Consider the following 15,618-nt stretch of genomic DNA (forward strand, 5'->3'; position numbering starts at 1 on the left):
AGCAATGCCACCAGCAGAATGAAGCTTCTTTTTAGAGCTCTTAGTTGGGACAACCCGGCTCCTTGGAGCTGTCATGTTCAGGGACATTCACCACTAACAGAGAACACATGGTCCATTGGTATCCAAGAATTTATTGTTACCATAATTTACAGTTTAACAGTTTGATCAGAACAGACATCAACGCTGCCCCTGTGAATGTGAAGTTGGCAGCGTACAGGGCTGGCTCACCCCAGAATTGTAGCTGTCACATCCCCTGCACGAGGTGTGAAGGGATGAGCCCTGGGCAGAACACCCTCCCCAAGCTGGGAGGAGGGAAAGGCAGGTGGGAGCTGCAGCATCCTCATCCTGCCCCTCCTTCCCCCTCTGCCTGGAGCATATCTCCTTCCTGGCCCCAGAGCTGAGTCCATGGGAACAACTCTGGCATCAAGTATTTTATCACGGGACTGAAAGGTGTCTGGCATCACCTCACCTGTGCAGGGCACGGCTCTGCCTGAAGGGCACAAGAATTATTGTTGGGGGGAGGGCCAGAAAAAAGAAACAGGAGCAAAAACTGGGTTGAGGAATAAGCCAAGCACACGGATTTCAGCCCCTAACAATCCCTGACTGGGGTGTGCTCTCCCCACACCAGGTGTGCAGCAGGTGCTGGCCCAGCTGCCAGCAGGGACGGAGACGGTGGCACGGGCACCTCAGAGCCCAGAACAGCTCCAGCCTTTCCAACCTGAGCCAAGCCCTCGGCTGCTCCCGGAGCCTGTTCCAGGTCACCGGTGCCAGCGCTGCCAGGAGTGCCCGGTGCCAGCTCTCACTGCAGCAGCTGCTGTGCCCCCACTGCCACACGGACCTGTCCTGGCCGATGGGATCTGCCACCCGAGACAAGCACGGCTCAGGAAGAAAGGCTCTGCTGCTGCCTCCTCTCCGTGGCTCAGTCTGCAGAGGTCTGGAGCTCCCTGAGGCAGAGGGTCCCTCGGGGCTGTCCCTACACGTCGGTCTCGATGCGCAGCCGCTCCATGCGCCGCACGTTGCCCTCCGCGGCCACGCGGCTCGTGATGGGCCGGGCACAGGCCTGGGGGAACCAGCCCCGCTCCCCGTCCCGCAGCCGCTCCCCCCAGCACCAGCCTGGGGGAGAACAGAGCAGGTGACAGGGCCAGGAAGAGCCATGGATCCTGTGGATGCACCATTCCCCTCCCTTGGAGGTGCTGGTTAGAGGCATCCAGGGATGGCAGGGGAGGAGGTTTCTGATTTACTGCCTATTCTGGGGGGGTGTTTTCTCTCACTTCTGCGGCCTCTGCTGCTGGTGCCAGGCACAGCCTGCACACAGGAGCCACCCCAAGGAACACAACGGCTGCCCATGGCAGTGCCACCTCCCTCAGCCCCCCAGGACCCACTGTCACCTGCTGAGACACAGCACCAGCCAGTGAGTGCCATGAGTCTCATCAGCAGCCAGGGCTTCCTGGAAGCTTCAGCAATTACTAAAACCCCGAGGATCACTGAAAGTTCCCCCTGCCCCAGCCCCGTGCTTGCTGGCACTCACCATCCTCTCCCCCCAGCACCAGGACTACGTCTGCCTGCTGCAGGGACAGCTCGTCCGCCTCCTTGGCCAGGTAGGCACGGGTGATCTCCACCTGGCTCAGGTCTGCAGGACAGGGGACAGCAGGGACAGTGAGGCACAGCCCCTTGATCAGCCATGACCCCCCAGCTGCCCACCCAGTGCTCCACAGCACACCATGCTCCATTCCCTCCTGTCCCTGCCCCTTAGCCCTCCAAGCTTGTCAAACCTCCTCTAACAACGGCTGAAAGCATTCCTGGAATTCCTGTGCCTCCCAGGAAATGTATTTAAAGTTAATTGTGACTGATAACTTCCTGGGAGGCAACTCCTAAGGAGCAAGGCGTGGGGTTTTCCTCTCCATTGGCAGGAATAGAGGAGAACCAGGCAGAAACCTGGGCTTGCAAATGCTCCAGTGTAACAGGGAATGCCAGCAGAGCCCGGCTGCCCTCTGGCACACGGTACCTCCTTTGGGAGTGGTGTCAGGCTTTTCCTTCTCCCTGTGCATCAACGCCGCGATCCACCGGGCCCGGTCACTCCTGCCAGAGGAAAACACAAAGAAAGCCTTGGGACAGCATCCCTGTGGCCAGCAGTAGCTGGGACATTCCCAGCAGGATGAATGCTTTCCAGGGGAGTCAAATTGGACAAGCATTTGATCAGACTATTCAAGGTAAGGACACTTCCTAAGTGGCACACAAGGCCCAGCTGCTTCACTTCACGTGGACAGGGGAAGCTGATATGGGAATTAGATGGGAAATGTAAGAGAGAGGAAGGAACAGAGCCTGGGAGAAGCCTGTGCACATCCCCATTTCTGAGAGAAGGAGCATGGGGGTAAAGGGAGATTTGCAGAAGCCTCAGAAGACTCCCAGGGCACCGGTTCACCCCAGGAGGCAGAGCAAACCCCAGTGTAGCACTCACAGCGTCTCTGCTGACAGCACCACCTCTTCCCGCCGGCCCTCACTGTCCTTCTCCAGCACCACTCGGAGCAGGTGCCCACCTGCCTTGCCAGGAGGAGGGGAGGGTGGATCTGAGCTCTCCACCTTCTCCACGGTGACCTGGTCCAGTGTGGCATAGTTCATGACCGTGTAACTCTCCTCGCTGTGGCACAGATGGGATCAGAGCCTCAGCTGTGGGGTCAGGGCCACTTCCCAGATCCCAGCCTGGCACAGGAGGCTCAGCAGGCATTCCCAGAGCAGCCTGGAGTGATGCTCAGGGTGGGACATGGCTCTGGGGACTTGTTGGCCACCCACCCACCGAGGCAAAGGCACCAATGGGACTGGGCCCTTCTCTTCTGGCTGACAAGGGTGCCACCTCAAACAGGTGAACACAGGAATCTCACGGATTTCTCTGGTACATGCTGCTCGGGAAATTGGGGTTTAATCCCCTAGCTGTCCTCCGGGGGAAGGCAGGGCCCTCCCTGCAGCCTCACCTCTTCTTCTTGGTGATGATCAGGACGTCATTGAACAGGAAGAGGTGGCAGAGGCGGCCGGCACCGCGGCGGAAGATCCCGGCCTCCTCCGAGAGCAGCAGGTGCAGCTCCCCCCGCTTCAGCAGCCACCGGGACACCGAGATCAGCGGGAAGGGCTGGAACCAGCAACAGCCTGAGTTACTGCCCTCCTCACCAGCAGCAGGCAAAATCAAGGCAAGAACTGAACCTGCAGTGGCCCTGGGCTCAGTTGGGATGGACACACCACGTGTGTTTAAGTGTCTTTTAAAAAGGGTTTTCCAGGGGGCGGGTGGAAGGCAGAGCAGCCATGCACCCTGCTCCAGCACACCCAGACCTTGGACCCCAACAGCGGGTGACACTGCCATGGCTTTAAAAACTTTTAAAAACTTTAAAAACTACACCCTTTAAAAACTCCTGCATCCAACAGCTCAGTCCAGGCTTCCCACAAAGATTCCCAGCATTGCTCGCACCTGACTAAACAGGCCTCAGAAGACTTCCCACCACCACTTCCACAAGACCTCACCTTCTTCTTCCCAAATTCCAGCTGTTTCTGCAAGGTGTACATCTGCTCTGTCCTCTCCATAGCCCGAGCTCCATCATTGCAGCTCTTGACCAGCTGGGAAGAGAAAAATATCCCAAGGGAAGCAGGGAAGGGTCAGACACTGAGCCCACCTATCTCCCACACCACCCCCAGCACTAGGGACTGTCCTGCTGCCCTGAGCAGGAGAGACAGACAAATCCTGGCACAGGCTTCATGCCAGGTTTAGGAAAAGACAGTGGGATGTTCTCCTGGACAGAGATGGCACATGGGCTCTGCTTGGAGAAGGACTCAAGTGAACCTGCACCAAAACTGAGGAGCAATGGGAAGAGGAAGAATTAATCATCTGAGAAGAGCTCAAGGCAGGAGGGTGGACAATCATACAGAAGGGAGGACTCTGTTTGGATGTGAGAGCAGGACAGACTGGGAGCAGCAGGAATGTGCTGCCAGGAGCTGCTCTTCAGGGGAATGAAAGGAAGAGTCACCACTGGCATGGTGGTGGCCGCAGTCTCTGTGGCCCTTTGGCTCTTGTGACTGACCAGTGGATGGGAAAACACAGGGAGATGAGATCCAGGAGCATGGACACTGCTCGTGACTCCTGCACTTCCCTCTGTGCTTCATTCACTGCCCTTTGCCCAAATCCCCAAAAATAACAGTGAGAGTTGTCTCAGGAAGGACAAAGGTGGGCCAAAGAGGAAAGAAGAAAATAGGATAAGAAAAAGGAACGAACCAAGATCAGGTGACAAAGGTGAGAAGGGGAAAGAGGTGTTCATCCGACAGCTGTTTGGAGCAGAGGAGCCTCAAGTGAACTGATGCTTGGAGGGAAATGAGTGGCAGCATTGGATCAGTGCTCCCGAGGGCTGAGCTGGCAGGAGGAGAGGTGGAGGGCTGGCAGCTGGGCCTCACCTTGCTGATGGCCTTCACAGCGCGGGTGGCAGCTCCGTACGCTGCGGTGTGTGCGTTTGTTTTTTGCTGGACGGTCTGGAATTCCAAGATAAGAAGCTTTAGTGATGTTGCAGCACAGAGAAGGGAGCACCAGCCACTGCCCCAGGATTTCAGGATGCTGCACGTTGATTGAGCTGCTCCCAATGGTCAAAGGAAGGTTTAGCAGTGCTGGGAGCTGTGAATCTGGGGTTTCAGGTCTGATACGTGCCTGGCCCTCACCCCTGCAACCCACCACAGACTGGGAGCAGTTACTGGAAATCCCACATCCAGCAGCTTTGCCATTTAGAGCAGATTTCCATGAAGAATGCAAGACCTGCTTTCCATTCCATTCCAGGATGGCTGCCTGACCACCCATCAATCAGGACACTTGTGCCACCCCACCTGGGGACCCAGATAGGGCAGAGAAGAAGCTCAGGTCGCCCAGATGGGTGGTACCAAGAAATGAAGTGTTATTCACAGAGCTTCAAGCTGCACACCTGAGACAGCCCCCACAGAAGCAGATTGCTCTGGATATAAATCACAGAATCACAGAATATGCTGAGTTGGAAGGGACTCATTAGGATCTGCTGGCCCTGCACAGGACACCCCAAGAATCCACCGTGTGCCTGAGAGTTATCCAAATGCTTCTCCTGAATACAGGAGCATCCAGGCTCAGCATCCAGGGCCCAGCTCCAGAGGGCTGGAAGTCCAAGCAGAAGCTGTCCTGGGCTCAGCAAACAAAGGGAATAGCAGAGTCACCTCTTCAGAGGGTCCAAGCAATGCCACTGTGTGACTACTTACATCTAAGAGCAGAGGAAGCCGTGTTACCCTCTGCATGGGCAGAATAAGAAATGAGATCATTGGCAGGCCTCCACACTCTGGTTTCCTTTCAATTTGTTTCAGGGTCTCTTTAAATAAGGGGTTTGTGGTTCTGGAACAGGACAAGAAAGCTCCATTAACTCTGTTCTTCAGTTGTCAGGATTTTCCAGCAGCTCTCCATGTATGGGAAATACAGAGCAGTGATGGTGCTGCCTGGGGTGCCCATTGTCACTCTGCCAGGCTCGGAGTACCCAGCTGGGAAGAAACGGGACTGATCCCACAGCAGGTGGTGGAAAAGCACCCAGAGAGATGTTGAGCCCACCAAAAGGTGGGTAAAGCCACAGGTGTACCAACAACAGACTCAGACTTGGCCTGGAGGTGAACCAGCCCCATCTGTGTCCTTATGTGTTAGTGACCTCTGCAATCCCTGGAGCCCAGAGCCCCTCGGAGAAAATTCCATGGCCAGCGCAAGCCCTGTACTCACAGCAGCTTATCCAGTGTCCTCTGCTGATAGACTTCATTGGAGCAGTAGCTGATGTAGGGGTTGAAGTGTTTTGAGGCGTGTTCCTCCACGATGTCACTGATATCAGGGATCAGGAGGTGCTCCTGGTGTCGCTTCTCCAAGTCTTCAAAGAAGCTGAGGAGAGAATTTAAACAACCTCACCACATGACTCACTAGGTCTGGACAAACTGAATGTTCCCACTGCAGCTTTTCCCCAGTTTTCCCAGAGGAGATGGAGCCTGGATCCCTTCTGGCAGGGCAGCTCCAGCAGCTGAGACACCCACGCCTTCTCCAGAGGCACACACTTCCTCCATTCCTGCACGGGATCCCTCCTCCACCTCAGCCCTCCATGAGGTTTCGTTTCTGCCCCGTTGGGAACCCCTCAACGCCCCCACAGCCATTCCCAGGGCTGCTGCATCCTCCTGCTGCTGCTTTCCCACACGGACACAGCTCGCCCAGCACCGGCTTCCAAGGCATTTCCTCCCCACCTCCCAGCAAGTACCTTCAACACTCCAAGGGATGGTTGGTTTAGCACTACAAATAAAAAGCTCAGGGTCCCCTCCCAGGCCTGCCTGCTTCCAGCCCCAGGCCCCACGTGCCTCGTGCTGACTGTCAGGATGTCCCCAATGTTGGAGAAGAGGTGGTGGTGCTCTGTCTGAGTCATGGTCTCCTTCAGCTCCTCTGACTTCATGAAGTGGCCCACCAGGATGCTCAGGCTGTGCATGTAAGAGTACTCAGAAGTGATGATCTCAAACATTGCCTGGAGAAAGAAGGGAAGATGCAAGAGCATAAACTGACAAAGCTGGAAATTAATTGTTAAATCTTAGTTATACTCTCTTGGCAAAAAGCAACTGGAAATGACTTGCCTCCATGTTGGTTTCTGTCACCTCATGCATGGCCTGGCCAATACCAATAATCCCAGTATGTTTTAGGACATTCAGTTGTTAAAAAGCCATGAAGATGTTTTCCCTTCCCATCAGCATCCAGTGGAGCTGCCTGTTTCCCCACCAATCTGTGCAGGTGAGCCCTCCCAGCACTGCCCAGTTCTGGAGCAGCTGGAAGCAGCAGCACCATGAGCTGAGCCGAGCCCAGCTCCACCTGAGCCAGCCCTGACAGAGGCACGTGTGTCCCACAGCCTTTGGTGCCTCCGCTGTGCTCCCAGGCACATCCCAGGCCTCTCTCACCTCCTGCCGCTTGCGCTCCTCGGGTGAGATCCTCTGCAGGATGCCCGACTCCAGAACCTGTGGATGAGCAGGAACAATGGTCCTTGCACGCCCTCTAGTGCGGTCTGGGGCTGTGTCAGCTGCCCCATTGCACATCCCACCACCACACACTGTCACAACCCACCACACACTGTCACAACCCATCACACACTGTCACAACCCATCACATACCATTACAGACCATCAGAACCCATCAGAACCCACCCCACACCATCACTCACCACCACCACTGCCCATCACCAGTCACTCCTGCATCACACCCCCTGCAGCACCACCCGGCCCCCAGCCCCCAGCAGCTCCCTGGATGAAGACAGCTCTCCCCACAGTCCAGGGGAAGTCCAGCAAGGAGCACCCACCTTCCCTGCAGCTGTGGGTAAAGCCCAACCACAGCAGCAGCACCTGCACCAACAGACCTGGGCAGACCCTGCATGTGCCAGCCAGGGCTGGACAACCCAGACAACCCAGAACATCCCAGTGCAAGGACTAATGATGTGGAATTATCCCCCCACAGCTCTCAGACCCCACGAGCTGCTGCCCCTACCTCTGGGAGCTGGCTCCAGGTCAGCTGGGCCGGGCGGTAGCTCTGCACCACGATCGTGGAGCCCAGAGAGGACGGCTCCTCTGGCAGGGACTCCTCCAGCAAGTCCTCATCTGACTCATGGCTGACAGAGTTCAGACCTCTCTCACGGATCTCCTGATACAGCCGGGGCTCTGCGGAGGAGAAGACACGAGGTCAACACAGCAGCCTTTCCCAGCCCATGGCTTCCCTTCCTTCCCACCACGGCCGCCCGGCCCTGCTGGCTGCGAGCCACAAGTGCCAGTGAGCCTGGGCCAGAAACTCCCTGATGAGGTTGGACTTTGCACTGCACCGATCACCCAGCGGCTCCTGCTCCCAGCAGCCTCCCACAGCTCTCCCATTTTCCCTGGGAACCATCTATCTGCGAGCATGGCAGCAACTGGAGCGTGATCAGCCCCAGGAGTGGGAAAGCAGGGCAGCAATGCTCCTGTTGCTTCGGGGAAACAGAGACAAAAGCCATGGCCCCAGACCACGGGCAGGGAGCAGCACAGGGGGGAAGGGAAGCCAAGCAGGGATTGCTTGGCTGAGGAAGAGGGGCCAGGAGCACTCACGGTCCTTGAAGGAGCCACCACGCTTCTGCACCCGCTTCCTTCCGAGGGTTCTCTGCAAGGGCAAGAGGAGAGCCTGCTGTGGTTACCACACTTCTGAGGCCCTGGGAAAACTTTCAGGAAAAGGGGGAGTTACCTGTGCCAGTCAGCCCACACCACCCTGTTCTTTCAGCCTGGCTTTGTCTGAGCTCTGTTTGCCTTACCCAGGTGACTCAGCTTTCACCTCCCGTACCCAGGGTCACGCTCAGAACCATTCTGTACCTGCACTGCTGCTGTCAAATCTCTCTCTGGACTTTGCCTGCTCTGGAGTCTCCCTGTCCCCAGACGTGCTTCGCCCACATCTGTGTACAACTGGAGCTGCGCACCTGGCCAGCCCCACCCTGCAAACATCCCGCAGCCGCCTGCCAAGTGTCCAGCTCCACTCCCCACGAAAGCCATGTCAGCTATTCCCAGGCTCTCCAGGGACCTGCAGCATCTGCTGGTGACACGGAGCTTCCCAAGGCACCGGTCATGACACCAGGCTCAGCAAACCATCTCTAGAGCTGACCGGAGCTGTGGGCCCTGCAGCTCCTCTGTCACCACCAGGAGAGCAGGACCTCACCCCTGCCTGACAGGGGTGACAGCGGGTGCTAAACCCACCTTGCTCCTGGCCGGGCTGTGGCTGGGCAGGGTGCTGCCATCCTCAGACACGGGTTTCAGTGAGGGAGCGGCCTTGGCTGGCTCCAGCTCGGTGTCCAGCCCCTTCATGGCCGCACGGTAGGACATGTTCCTCAGGTTGCGCTTGAGGGCCCCTCCGCCATCATCCTCATCCTCTGCCTCCGCGGCCAGGATGGGGACGGCCGCCCGCTTCGGGTCGGGGCTCAGGGGTTCCCGTCTCGCCCCGAAGCTCTGGTGCCGGGAGGGGCTGTTCTTGGGCTTGGAGGAGATGGCCAAGCTTTTGGGGATGAGCTGCTGCGTTCCCACCTTCAGCGCGGCCGGGCTGTCCGTGCTGAGGATGATGCGACGCGGCTCGGCCGAGGTGGGGGAGGCCAGTGGTGACAGCGGGGTGGCATTGGGAGCCGTGCTGGAGCTGCGCTTCCCAGGGGCACAGCTTGGGCTGGGGGGCTCCGGCTGCACTGGGTGGCATCGGTACTCCAGGAGCAAGGTCTTGTCGTCCACATAGGCAGGAGAGGGGCTCCGAGACATGGCAGAGGCCCAGGGGAGCAGCAAGCTGAGGACAGACAGACAGACAGACAGACAGGTGGCTGAACACCTCCCAGTAAGGCAGCAGGAATTTATGCTGAGCCACAGGAACCCTGGGACAGCGCAGGACTCGGCCTCCGCCTTCCCAGGGTGCTCCGCAGGCAGGGCCTGTATGGACACATTCGGGATGCTGTCACCGCCCGCGCTCCTCACGGAGCCACCGTGTGCCAGGGCCAGCCTGGGGGCTCCAGGACCTGGTCAGGCACCGGGAGCAGCCAGGCCACGCTGCAGGCTCCGGGCAGGCTCAGACCTGAGCCAGGCAGGGCTGGAGCCTCCCTGATCCCCACTGCTGCCACACCTCTGTATTCCCTCACTCCCCTTTGGGGTGCTGCCAGCCACCACAGCCTGTCTGTGTCCTGCTGAATGCCACCTGCCCCAGGCTGTGGAATCCCCAGCAGCGCCTGGCCATGAACCGTGTGCTCCTCCAAGCTCGTACCTGCCCCAAACCGCGCCAAGGAGCGGCTCCACGCCGCCCACAAAAACACCTGCCCTAGTCCCTGGGGCTCCCCAGCCAGGGTTAAGGTCACTCATCCCCTCCTGTGCCACACACAGAACCACGTACCTTTCTACAGAACAGACAGAGTGTTTTATGCCCTCTGCCCATTACATAACTCCGGGAGAAGCTATGGTTTAGTTGTCCTCAACTGAGATCCCATTGTGTGCCAGTGCCATCTCCAAGCTGTTCTCTTTCAAAGCCCAGGAAACAAACCAAGGCTGAGCGTGCTTTTCCCCTGCATGAATGACTGGCAGGAGGACAGCACAGACCCATCAACAACAGCTCATTTGACAGAGACGCTGCTCCTTCCACTGTCCTCGGATGCAGGACATATGCTCTGTGTCCAGAGGTCTGCCAAGTGTCCCGCGGACGAGCAAAGCGCCACATTCCGCTCTTAACCCCATCCTAGCTGGGGATGGAGCTTATCTTAAGCCCTGGTAACAACAAACATGCCTGAATCCAGAGGGTCTGGGGGCCACAGCATCCGCAGCTCTCGGTGCTGGGGTGGAGGGAGGCTCGGTGGCCACCCAGGGCATCGATCCCCCGTGTCGCTGCCCGCGGTGGCACACGGGCACAGGCACCGTCACTGCCTGCGGATTCCATCCCTGCGTGCCCAGGGCTGCGGTGCAGGGGGCAGGGCTCCAAAAGGGCCGGGAGCACGGCGGGATACAACCCTGGGAAGCACCAAACCCCTCTGCGATGGACCGAACCCCTCCCAGCAGCGCTGGGCGCTGAGACCCCCGGGGACAGCGGGCACAGAGCCGCGGCAGGACGAGCCCCGGGAGGGACGGGACAGCCGGTCCCCGCCGTCCCCTCCCCGGAAGGCGCTCGGCAGCCGCTCGCTCGGGGCCGCCGCCCGCACGGCTGCCCCGGTGCCGGTCCCGATGCCGGTGCCGGTCCCTCCCCCGGCTCTCCGGTCCCTCCCCCGGCTCCCCGGTCCCTCCCCCGGCTCCCCGGTCCCTCCGCAGCGCCCCCGCCCCGGCCCCACCGCGCCCGCACCTACCCGCGCCCCTCGGAGCCAGCGCGGCGGCGGCGGGCGGGGAAGGGCTGGGAGGGACCGGGAAGGGCTGGGAGGGACCGGGAAGGGCTGGGAGGGACCGGGGCGGGACCGGGGGAGGTGCCGGTCCTGCCCCCGAGGCCGTGCCGGGCCGGGGGTGCCGCTCGGAGCCCGGAGCCGCTGCCGGTGTCCCGTGCCGGCTCCGGCCAGCGCTCTGCTCCCTGCCGCGCCCCGTCCCGGCACCGCCGCGGCTTCCCAGGGGTGAAAAAAATAATTAAGCTTCTCTAGGCACAGTGTTCTGCTGTTTCTTGATGAGTGTTAATCAGGTGTTTGCGCGGAGCGTCGCTGCCGGCCCCTGCAGTCTCGGCATTCCCCATCCCCTGAAGCCGCGAGGTCACTGGAGGCGGGCATTGCTCGCTGTCGTTCTCCTGTCGCGTTAACGGGTGACAAACGAGGGTGCCCGGGCTGTCCTCGGGGTCTGCTCGGCACACACTCGGTACTTCAGCAGCCCAGCTGTCTCTTGCTACATCTGATGCTCGCTTTAGCTGGGTGTTCAGTGGTCAAAGGTAACCTCGAGCGATCCCTCCGGACGCACAGAGCATCAGTTCCGGCTGCTTTTGGACGCTGCAGCTACTGGAAAAGAGGATCTGAGGGTCAGGCTGCTGACAGCTGCCCAGTGAGGCTCAACAATACTGTGTCTTTACTGGGAACAGACTTTTCCTTGACCTTCTCTTTTGCCCCCCTGTTCTGCTCCTCCCCATCCCCCAAAAGGGGCCTTTTTCTCACTTGTTTGTGGTGAATCTCAAGCACTCTGTGCATGACAAAGTCCACTTGTCAGCAATATTCTTTTAAATGCCTCTGTTCTCTCCACTCCGGGGCCTGCCTGACAATCGCCCCATTATCACAGCTTTCTTATCCCATAGGTTTTTATCCTTTCCCTCCGGGGCTAATAAGGAGAAAGGCTCCAGAGAGAGGAGGGCTCCTCCTCAAGGGTTCAGCTCCTACTGAAACCCTCCCGATCTCCGGGGAAGGGCCATTATCCCGAATGTGGGACACCATCATTTGATCACCATGAATGACTTTTTGAAGCGAGGCCATTCATCAGTTGTGTAATGGGGTTTTTAGCTCAAAGACGCGGCTTTCAAGTAATTTCTGCTCCCAGGGTCCCCTGGAGCTGAACCATCTGACCGCTATCACTGGGCAGTTCACTGCTCTGCTCTCTGGTTGTGAAAGGAAATATGCTTGACATTTTCCATCAGCTCACCGATGCCCCATCCCAACACTTTCTCCCCCCCGGAATACTCTCACTCCTCCCTGTGCAAACATCCCATCCCTTCAGTGGGATGTGATGCACTTGCTTTGCTCTGGGGAGGCCTCGAGTGCTCTGTCCAGCCCCTCACAACAAGAGAGATGTTGTGGGGCTGAAACATTTCCAGAGAAGGGCACAGGTCTGAGGGAAGGGCTGGAGAAATCTTGTGTGGAGTGGCTGAGGGAGCTGGCAGGGCTCAGCCTGGAGAAAGGGAGGCTCGGGGGGGACTTTCTGGCTCTGCACAACTCCATGACAGGAGGAAAACAAGGGACAGGATGAGAGGAAACAGCCTCAAGTTGTGCCAGGGGAGGTTTGGGTTGGATATGAGGAAGAATTTTTAAATGGAAAAGATGTCCAGGCATTGGAAGGGGCTGCCCAGCGAGGTTTGGAGTCCCCATCCTTGGAGGTGTCCAAGGAAAGCCCGGATGTGGTGCTCTGTTCTAAGTGACAAGGTGGGGATTGGGCACAGGCTGGACTGCATGGTCTTGGAGAGCTTTTCCAACCTTAATCACTGTGTGATTCCATGATGCTGACCTCAGAAGCAAGTGGGGTGGCCATAACTTAATTTTTTGAGGCTCTTTTAATATTACAAACCACACACAGGACATCAGACTCCACAGGTACTGCAGAGAGGCAAAGCCAGACAGTGACACACCACTGTCCATTACTGGGGATGTTCTCCATGGTTATTCCATGAAATTAAGCTCACAGGACCACTGCTTATAAAAGCACACAGGTTTATTGCATATCAATCTCATGTATAAATTCATTGTAGCATTGGAAAGATTACATTTGGTATACATTCCTATTCTACAGCATTAACCTCAAAATCAGCTTTTTCTATTCATTATTTTAAAGGAATTTCTCTACACAAGTACATTTGTCTTTTATCACAAGCATCAAAATGAAATTTGTAAAATTGCCTTTTTTTTTAATTATTTTCTACACTTCATATCTTTTATTTCATTATGCTCCCAACAAAGCGATTCCATATTAATTAATAACTGCCAACACTTTTTCTTTCTTCCTTGGCAGTTCGAGGCTTCGAGCCTCGGACGCAAAATCTAATCACATATACAATAAGTGCATCTACGGAATTTTTTTCTTTTAATAAAAATTTCACAAACGGACACAATAATGACTGCTAAACACAAGTCATGCACAGTTTACTTATAAACATAACAGAAGCAATATACAATCAAGAATGATATGGAACAAGCACCATCCTCTTTCTCAATGTTTTTTAAACATTATATGAAAACCAGACATTTACAATTGATTTAAAAAAACACTATACAGGTCTAAAGGAAAAAAAAAATCCAACCTAAATCATATCTGTATTGTAACAATGGGAAAAGGAATGACATAGGATGCACAGATTTATGATTCTTGCAAGCACAATATATATATGTTTTAAATTACATCTTCTGCAGGCTGGAAATGACATCAGGGCAAAACATCTCTTGCTTTGAAGAGAGCAACGAGAATGTAAAATACACTGAGAATTACTTTCAGAATTACTTTGTTCACATGTGAATTGCACATTTGGAAAATCAAAGCTGCCTTTTTTTTCTTTTTCATTCTTTTTTTTTTTATATTTTTTTAATTATTTTTAAATTTTTATTTATTTATTTTTTTAAATTTCTTCTTCCAAAGTGGTAATAAGAATTAACGACAGAAGAAAGAGAAAAAAAGAACCTCGGAATCATTCAAGAACGTTTTAGTCACAGTTTCACTCAACACTACGGAGAAGTTTCATGGCTTTGTGAGGACACTACTGACCACCGGCGAGGAGCAGAGGGTTTTGCCCTTGTGTTGCCATCACTGACCCGAGCGATGCCGCTCCTGCCCTTGGGGACAGCGCTGCCACCGCGGGCAGGCTCCCAGCGCTGCCCCTCGCCCCCCGCCACACACACACAGTACAGCACGGAAAAACCGAGTGGAAAGTCAGCAGATCGACCTGGGCGGGGGCACGGGGGGCTCACGATCCAGTGCTTTGATGCTTAGAGTCAAACACGTTCAGCTCATTGTGCAAGCGCTTTCGAAAGGCTCCGTCCGCGCCACGGCGGCGAGGAGCTGCTCCCAAGGGTGGCCACTGAGTGTCTAAGTGCTGACTGGGGATGGGGCCAAGCTTCCTCTGCACTGTCCGAGGGAGGACAGGACCCCAGCAGGTGTTTGTCCTGTGAGCACACCCAGCTGGTGTTTGTTCAGCCCCGTTTGGGTTTGGGCTCCCACGCAGTGGTGTCCCCGAGGTGCCCGGCGAGGCAGGGCCTGGTGGCCTGGGACAGCTTGGAAAGGCACCAGCCCAGAGCAGCTGGAGCACCAAAGGGCCCATCCCAGGGAAGAAGCCAGCAGCCCAGCAGGAGAACTGGGTGCCTCAACATGTCCTGCAGGACCTGGCACCTCAGCACGTCCTGTGGGACAACCTCAGCTCATCCCACTGGAGAGCTCCCAGGTGTCTGCAGCAGCCACAGCGATCATGCCAGGACCAACCACCAGCTCTCAGTTGGTGGGAAGCAGGGAAGCACAGACACGAGACCCACATTCTCCTTCCTGAACAGCTCAGGCAGGAAGGCCCGGCTGTGGCCAGAGAAAGGTCCCTTCACGGAGCACCAACGCTTCAACCCTGTGCAGCTCCCAGCCCCACCTGTCCACTCCAAAAATCCCCAGGGCTTCTTCTTCTCTCCCCTGTGCTGTTGTGGCTGTGAAAATACTTTAAATAAATAGATCCTACACAAAGCTCTGGGTTTAAACCACACCTGGAGCAGTGCTCTGGCTAGCAGACACACCGCAGCCACTTCCCATCCCTGCCACCTTCACCTGCCCTGGATCCCAGTGTGTCCTTGGGGTTGGACACTACAGCTCCACGTCTCACCAAAGCTCCCAGAGCCACCCCAGCATTGGGAAGGCAGCAGTGCTCCTATAGCAGAATGTCCTGGACACAAACCTGTCGGGAAGCAGCCTTGAAAAGACAAGATTCTCTGCTAAAGCAGCAAAACGGAACCTCCACACCTGCTGTGAGCTGCAGCATGTTCCAAGTGCAATCCAATGAAAGGTAGAGATTAACAGAGGTTCAGTAAAGTCTTCCTGTTTCTTTATCTTAATGGGAAAAATTGAAACTTGTAATCAGTGCTAAATTAGAGGAGTTGGGAGATCCTACAACAGAAGCTAGAGGTAATGGGGAGAAAACTGGATTAGGAAATATGAAAAGAAAAAAAATATCATTTCATGATTTTAAACCCTATATTTTTAATGTCCTCAATCCCTGGCTGGATAATACCTCCCTATCCTTGGCCAGGGGCCTTCAGGAGATCCATGGATGAGCCGGGGAAGGGGGACAGAGACAGTGCGAGCTCAGTCAGAGGAAGGACCTGACCAGCTGCTTCTGGAGAAATGACACAACTGGCAGCAGGGCTGAGAGAGGGATGGAGAGACCATAAATAACCCAAATACATC

The 15,618-nt window shown here is 56.1% G+C and overlaps 1 protein-coding gene across 1 annotated transcript; it reads right to left on the reverse strand.

The window, feature by feature from the left end:
• Positions 1–111: 111 nt before the first annotated feature.
• ARHGEF16 (Rho guanine nucleotide exchange factor 16) lies at positions 112–10,918 on the reverse strand. Its single transcript, XM_086860792.1, has 15 exons — positions 10,860–10,918; positions 8,758–9,328; positions 8,122–8,173; positions 7,535–7,704; positions 6,955–7,011; positions 6,370–6,530; positions 5,753–5,905; positions 5,251–5,380; positions 4,432–4,506; positions 3,511–3,603; positions 2,970–3,124; positions 2,459–2,638; positions 2,006–2,079; positions 1,529–1,630; positions 112–1,113 (listed from the first exon to the last, which is right to left on the reverse strand). Exons 2-15 carry the CDS (start codon positions 9,301–9,303, stop codon positions 974–976), a joined length of 2,088 nt encoding a protein of 695 aa, XP_086716918.1. The 5' UTR covers positions 9,304–9,328; positions 10,860–10,918; the 3' UTR covers positions 112–973.
• Positions 10,919–15,618: the final 4,700 nt, after the last annotated feature.

This window comes from Cyanistes caeruleus, chromosome 22 (genome assembly GCF_971803275.1).
Source record: "Cyanistes caeruleus chromosome 22, bCyaCae1.hap1.1, whole genome shotgun sequence".
Classification (NCBI taxonomy): domain Eukaryota; kingdom Metazoa; phylum Chordata; class Aves; order Passeriformes; family Paridae; genus Cyanistes; species Cyanistes caeruleus.

What these genes read in the sequence shown, in the direction of transcription:
- ARHGEF16 (XM_086860792.1), bottom strand. Translation starts at nt 9,303, where the DNA reads ATGTCTCGGAGCCCCTCTCCTGCCTATGTGGACGACAAGACCTTGCTC. An exon ending in CCTGGAGCCAGCTCCCAGAG is followed by an intron (nt 7,012 to 7,534) that starts GTAGGGGCAGCA and finishes GCTCATCCACAG; the next exon opens with GTTCTGGAGTCGGGCATCCT. An exon ending in GGCTTCCTCTGCTCTTAGAT is followed by an intron (nt 4,507 to 5,250) that starts GTAAGTAGTCAC and finishes TTGGAATTCCAG; the next exon opens with ACCGTCCAGCAAAAAACAAA.